The 6,943-nt window shown below is 42.1% G+C and overlaps 1 protein-coding gene across 1 annotated transcript in view; it reads right to left on the minus strand.

The window, feature by feature from the left end:
- Positions 1–109: 109 nt before the first annotated feature.
- LOC105749930 (actin-3-like) overlaps positions 110–6,943 on the minus strand; it is a 73,271-nt gene continuing 66,437 nt past the window's right edge. The window contains exons 2-3 of the mRNA XM_012545612.2: positions 4,884–5,256; positions 110–2,988 (exon numbers count right to left, since the gene is read on the minus strand). Coding sequence (XP_012401066.1) covers positions 2,239–2,988; positions 4,884–5,243 — 1,110 coding nt within the window. The 5' untranslated portion in view covers positions 5,244–5,256 and the 3' untranslated portion in view covers positions 110–2,238. The remainder of the gene's footprint in view (positions 2,989–4,883; positions 5,257–6,943) is intronic.

The following is a 6,943-nucleotide window of genomic DNA, read 5'->3' on the forward strand; positions in this document are numbered from 1 at the left end:
CACTGCCAATGTCCACAACCAGGCAAGGCTTTTCCATCAGGAGAATGGACGTGCAGTCAATAAGGTAAGAGGATGACGTCTTGGGGGGCAGGTAGAATGAGTGTGATCTGGAGCTACGAAGAGTGACAAACAGAAAATCTAAGGAATCAGGAATAACTTGGAGTCTAGGAAAACATCAGAATGAAAATGGAAGGGAGGAATAGGACAGGCAAGGCAATTTCCCAAACCCTAATACTTTTACTGATTTTTCCTGTAATCTGTTGAATTGGAGGAGTTCCCTAGTGATAAAGAAGGTATTTCTACTATAGGACAGAACTAACTTTAAGAAATCTTTTTTGTTATAATATATTATACATCTCCATTTCCTGTTTTTACACCATGGAGTCCAGGAAAAAAAAACCCAATCCCTCTATTATATGCAATTGCATCAAACGGCTCCTTCCTAAGTTTTTCCTCTTCTCTAGCCTACTCATTCCCAGTTCCTCCTGGAGAATCTACTTTACTATTCTATTTGCAACCCTAACACTTGCCACAGTGCATTATATATGGCAAAAACTTAATGAATACTACAATCATTCATGGCATTGGTGACTATGAATTCCAGAAAACAAAGAAAGCATAGAATTAGAGACACAGGGGATTAAAAGTAAGAAAATAATCCTGGTTTTCCAGACTTGAGGGAGGAAGCTTAGTCTCCCATAAAATCATGGGACTTGTAGATGTACTGAGGGCTTGTCACTATGTATACCATGATGGAATACTTCCTAGAATCTGTTTCTCCATTTATAAAAATGTGATAAGATCACTTCTATTACTACCCTCACAAGGTTGACAGGGAGCTCAAATGAGCAAGCAAAGTGCTTTCTTTACATTTCTTTATTGCATCAGATGAGTGACAGTTACTAGTGTTCTCCAGGTTATCTTCCTCTGGATATAATCTGAAATGGGCAGCTTCCTGTGTAACATATGGTGCCTAGCACTAAGCAGTCTCTCAGATATCATCTGGAAAAGACAGGATTGCTCCTGAGCCCATTAATATTTTGGGGGAGAAGGTATTGTCCTTTTAGCCTCCATTCATAGAGGAGGATCCAGAAGTCTTGAAATTTCAGATGAAGAAGAAAAAGCAGGCAGGAAAGTCCACCAGACTGGCATCCCTCCCTGCTCCTATCACCATCATAGACTCCCTCTTCTCTTAGGTAATCCTGCATTTTGTGCCTTTTCCCTACCTTCCCCTATCACTACTTGAGCCATCATCACAATGCTTCCATTTTTACTGGGTTTCCATATCCAGTTAAAACAAGGCATTTCAAAGATGAACAGATCTCCCTTGAAAACTGGACAAGGATTGTTGTGTACATGATATCCCCACAGCATAGGCCACAGAACCCTCAGAATCCCCTAAGCAACACAAGACATCCACTGTAGCTAGTCCTTTGGTTATAAACATACTAATGTTCCTCTCCATCCCTCCAATACGAGAGAGAAAGAGAGGAGAAAAGAGAGAGAGGAGAGCAGAAAGAGAAAAGAGAGAAGAAAGAGCGAGAGAGAGCAGAAAGAGAAGGTGCCCTTTCCTATTACTTCAGGTCAACCACAATTTGTCAGGCTAAGGGACTGAAAAACATCTTTGAAAAGGGCTAGTTTTGGCTGAGGATGGCTAAGAACCAACAAATCTATTCTCTGAGGGGATTCAGGAAAAAAAAGAGAGAATAAGGAAGATACATTGCCCAAGTCTCAGGAAGAGATACAAATTCTCCAATTTTATCTTCTAGGTGATAGTATATTCATTTTCTCTCCATACTCCCTCAATTACAAAAAAAATTAGCAGACCCATCTTGATTGGGGACAAGAATTGTACACCCTTCCCCTCCTCTGCATTGGTGTGACATGGACACTCTTTTACCCTGTCTCTTACATAGTATTTCCAGAGAGGAAGTGAACTATCAGGGGAAAGCAAACTCGAAGCTTTCAGAACTATTTTGGATTTCAATGCTGCTTCTCCAAAAGTCCCCCGAGAAAGACCTTTTCTAGAATTCCTAATTCAGGCCTGATGGGAAGCCAAAATCCCAAGCCACAGCTATAGCGAGGAACAAAAATTTAAAAAAAGGTAGAACTCCCAAACAAAGTAAAGTTATATAACCCTATAAAAAGGCACTTTTCTCAAGAACATGCATCTTCCGCCCTCAGGCAGTCAGTATTCACCAATTCACTCCTTTGGGAAAATCTCTGAAGAAAACTTCTCTAAGTCAATAGTGCATCTTGTGCCTCATAGTATTCGTTTCTGGTTATGCAGCGGGAACTGAAAGTCGACAGGTGAGACAATATGGCACCTCCTACCCAGGGTAGGTAGACCCTATTTGGCCTGCACACAACCTCAGTTGAGAACAGTGACGGTTTCATGGCATTTAACTCTGAGACAAGACGTTCTGGAAAGCCAGGAAAGAGTGTGCTGCCCCCAGAGAGAACCACCCGAGAAAATATGTAGTGTTTGGTCAGGTTGGGACACAACATGGCTGATTTGAGCACCTCAAGCGCTAGTTTTACTCCAGTGCCTCCAAACTGGGAGGGGTTGAAGAGCATGTCAGGGAAGGTACAGTGTTTTTCAGTAAAGGAGATAATCTCCCCATCAGGAAGCACCGAAACCCTCCCTTGAGTAGAGGGCAAGTCACTAGGAGACTCCTGATCAGGGCTTTTGCTCACGTAACATAACTTCTCTTTGAGCTCTTCCATTGTTATTCTCTGGAGCAAGTCATCCACTCTCATATCCTTCCTGAACAGGTGTTTATATAGCAGGGCACTGATATCCAGCCCACCGATCTCACAGATTAGCATGCATTTAGGGATGACGTGGCCTCCCAAGATGGGTGCAACGTGGGTAAGACCAGCCCCACAGTCTAGTACCATTCCAGTCAAGAATCCGGCACCTAATATAGCAAGTTCTGCCTGATTGCCAATGTGCAGGGATGGAACGTTGAAAGTCTCCATCATGACCTAGGGAAGAGAATAGGAAGGGGAGAGAGAAAAAAAAAAACAAAACACCATGGGTCTTTCCAGAAAGGATTGAGCTGTAAGATAGGGTCTAAGGGCTCTGACAAAAGACAAGGTCCCACCACAGATGATTTGGGGTCAAAGTGGGGGGATTACTTATAGAGTAGCTCCAACCTGTCTTCTAGAATGATTTCATGATGTACCTTTCCTACCCCTTACTCATTTCATGCTTTGGTCTAAGTAGCCCATTTAATGTTCCCTGTACATGGCTTTCATTTTATCTCCAGCCTCCATGTATCACAAAGGTTCTCTCCTTCCCCCAAGCCTGAATTCTCTTCTCTCCGCTAGGAACAGGCTCAGATCAAGTGCTCCCCCTTAATGAGACCATTACCCATCATTCTACTTCCCAGTCCTTGTTCCAGCCCTGCTCCCCCCACACTAACAAGAAATTACTTGTAATCATTCTAGGGATATTTTCACTATATATGGGTGTGGGTGTGTTTGTATAAATATTGTTGAGTATTGGATATAAATATATATTGTTAAATATGAATATTGCTGAATGTGTATCTACATTTACACACATATATGTACACATATATAGTGTTTATCTACACACATACATGTGTATAGACATTTGCATATACACATACATACATACCTGTGTGTGCACATGCAGAAAGAGAGAGACCAGGAGGGTGTAAGCTCCTCAAGGGCAGAGACTCACTTTTGTGGGCAGAGACTCGCTTCTGTTACTATGTCCCTAACACATAGCACAGTGTCTAGCACACAGTAGGTGCTTAATTCATGCTTGCTGGATTAAATTAAAGTAACCTGGACTAGTTTGAAAGAATTTATATTCAAGCCCAAGCTGTACCACTTTATTAACTTTGACATCTGGGGCAAAAGTTTTTCATCTTTAAAATGGGGATTAAACCCTAGTTCCATCTACCTCACAGGCTTCTTGTTTGCAAAGCATTTTCTTTATTCTAATTGCTATAGGTTAATAGAATCAAGATTTCTCAGGGCGGGGGGACATTTTAAAAACCATCTAGTCCCACCCCTTCCTTTTACAGATAAGGAAACTGAAGGTTAGAAAAGTTGAACAATTTGCTTCAGGTTACATGGATAAGAATCTTGTCCTCTGCCTATAGATCCTGACTAACTGCCTAACCTCAGACAAGTCACTTAACTCCTAGGAAGTGGATTGAAGGCCCCCTGGAGTTCCAACCATTGAAAATGGAGCACTGATAAAAATCTCAGATACTTCTCGTATTCAGGGAACCAGAAAATGTGAAAAGAGAAGGAATGAGGAAGAGCTCAATTAGTTCAGTTTCCTCAGTTGTTCAGAGGAGGAAGCAAAATCAGAAGGGAGAAATGATCCTTCCCATCACTCAAGATGGCATCCTTTGTCATCCCTCCCTTCCTCCAAGCCCAAATTCCATACCATTCACTCTCTCCCAAGAATCTCTGTCTTGACTTCTCTCTCTCCTCCCTTCACTCCCCCTCACAGGATGCTTTCTCCCTCAATTCCCTTGTGGCTCTTTTCCTAGATCTTCCTTTGCAGTGTTCAATCTTCCTTGCATCATAGCTATTCGAGTACAGATCTTTTTTCCCCTTTACATCATAAGCTCCCTGAAGTCAGGATCTGGTTGTCTCTATGATAGCATCCTTAGGGCTGCAAGTGGAACAGACTCTTCACGTTTGGAAACTATGACCCTATAAGGGCCTTAGATTAATGAGTCAAAAGAGCAATCTCAGACTCACAGCCATAAGGCATCTACCTACCTCCTCTCACAATGAGGGAGGAGAGATGTGGAATGTGCTCTGTGCTATCAGACTTTGTTTCCTTGATTTTTCCTAATTGTTAAAAGGTAGGGTTCACAGCAAACTCTTACCTCCAGAACCTTCTGCTGGTAACTTCTCTCTTTCCATGGCAAGTCTGTGACAATCACTGGGTGGTTCTTGGGATTGATTTGAAGGCTATCAAAAGTATGTCGCCAAATAGCTTCCATAGCATCCCAGTTCAGGATTTGGCCTCGATTAACGGGAAATTCTATAATAGGCAGGTCCTTGAGTATATGCATGTTTTCCAGGCCTATGACTTTCCTTATCTTGGAAGGGAATCCTTTCAGGTTCTCACAGTAGGGCTCATATCCAACAACTGTAGGGATTGCAAAAGTAGGGTAGTTTTTCCAAGCCAAACCAACTTTGCAACAGGCACTGCCAATGTCAATGACCACAGAAGATGATTCCATCAGGAGGATGAAGCTGGAGCCAATTGGGGAAGAAGAGAATGTCTCTGAGGAGGATAGAATGGATACAACCTGGAGCTTTGAAAGATGACAAATAAAAGAGAAGAATGTATACTGTTGGCAATAAAGAACCACTTGGAGTTTAGGAAAAAATAACTAGAAGTGGAAGGAACAGAGGAGAGATCGCATTCCCCCTATACTCTATCCAAAGATGCCTTTAGTTATTTTACACCAAGCCTGGATGCTGATTTTGGTTTCAGAGAATTTAGAGTCAATTCTGTCTCTGCTCCTTCTAAGGATGACCTTAACCCATTTCTTCATCTAATAAACATGGGGAAGGATGTCAGATCCGATAAACTAAAATCCCTGCTATCTTATGTTTTTCCTTTAGAAAATCATCAGCTTAGGTAGATAAGTTTCCATGTTACCAGTGCTCAACAGTTCTAATAATGGCAGGTCAACTTTACACAGAAAATAATTGAAAACAAATTATGTTTGCCAAAGTTCTATATTCTGGTATTCTCTAGAATTGGGTTGATGTGGGGATGGGGGCTAATCAGAGAAAAGAAAATGCCAGTGAAATAATAAAATTAAGTAAAAACTTTTGACTGGAGATGGGAGTAGAGGAAGAAAAATATCAATATAGACATCACATAAGGCATTGCCTTCTGGTGTCAATAGATGTATAAATGAAGCAGCTTCCTTGGAAGATCTATACTTTGTGGTAATTGTCCTTATCAACTGTCCATACTACTTTGGCTTCCAAGAGATTAACTCTGACCAATAACTTATCCAGCAGCAATGGTTGAATGTCCTTCAAAATCTGGAATATCAAGCAATGGCTCCCAAATGAAAATCAATTAGTTTAAATAATAATACTTCTTATTACTTTCCTACAATAATAAGTCTCTGTTATTATAGGTCCAGTCTTATCCTTCTCTAATCCATTCTTCTGAGTTTCCAAATTGATAATTATTCCTAAAGAACAGCTCTAATCAGTTCAAGATGTTTCAGGGGTCCCCTCCTCTATGACATAAAAACTCTTTTCAGCAGTTAAAGCCCCTTACAATCAGATTACAAATTCTTTCCCCAGACTTGTTTCACATGGCACTCTCTGTTTTATTGACTGGATGATTTATTTGCTGATGCCCTCATGTGACATCTTTTCCCCTACTACTGAATTTTTCCATAAATTATTTCCTATTCTTGGAGTGCTTCTTTCTTCTTACACTACCTTTTGGAATCCCTACCTTCATTCAAGGCTCAGCTTTATCACTGCCTCCTGCCTGAGCTCTTTCCTAATTCCCCAGTAATTACTACTTCTATACACACATGCACAGCTCACACACATTCTGTGTGTGTCTCCCCGTCTCCCTCTGTCTGGCCGTCTCCCCCTGTCCGGCCGTCTCCCCGTCTCCCCCTGTCCGGCCGTCTCCCCGTCTCCCCCTGTCCGGCCGTCTCCCCGTCTCCCCCTGTCCGGCCGTCTCCCCGTCTCCCCCTGTCCGGCCGTCTCCCCGTCTCCCCCTGTCCGGCCGTCTCTCCATCTCTCTCATTGATCCTTCATGCTGAATCATAAAGAATGATAGAAAACCATGATTTGACAGTATTCCAGTTAAGGAGCTCACTGAAGTCAACCTCCCAAATGCCAGCACCCTACCCTGCCTCACTCACTGCATGATGGATGGACACTTCCCTAGATCTGG

The sequence above is a fragment of the Sarcophilus harrisii genome, chromosome 3, assembly GCF_902635505.1.
Source record: "Sarcophilus harrisii chromosome 3, mSarHar1.11, whole genome shotgun sequence".
NCBI classification, from domain to species: domain Eukaryota; kingdom Metazoa; phylum Chordata; class Mammalia; order Dasyuromorphia; family Dasyuridae; genus Sarcophilus; species Sarcophilus harrisii.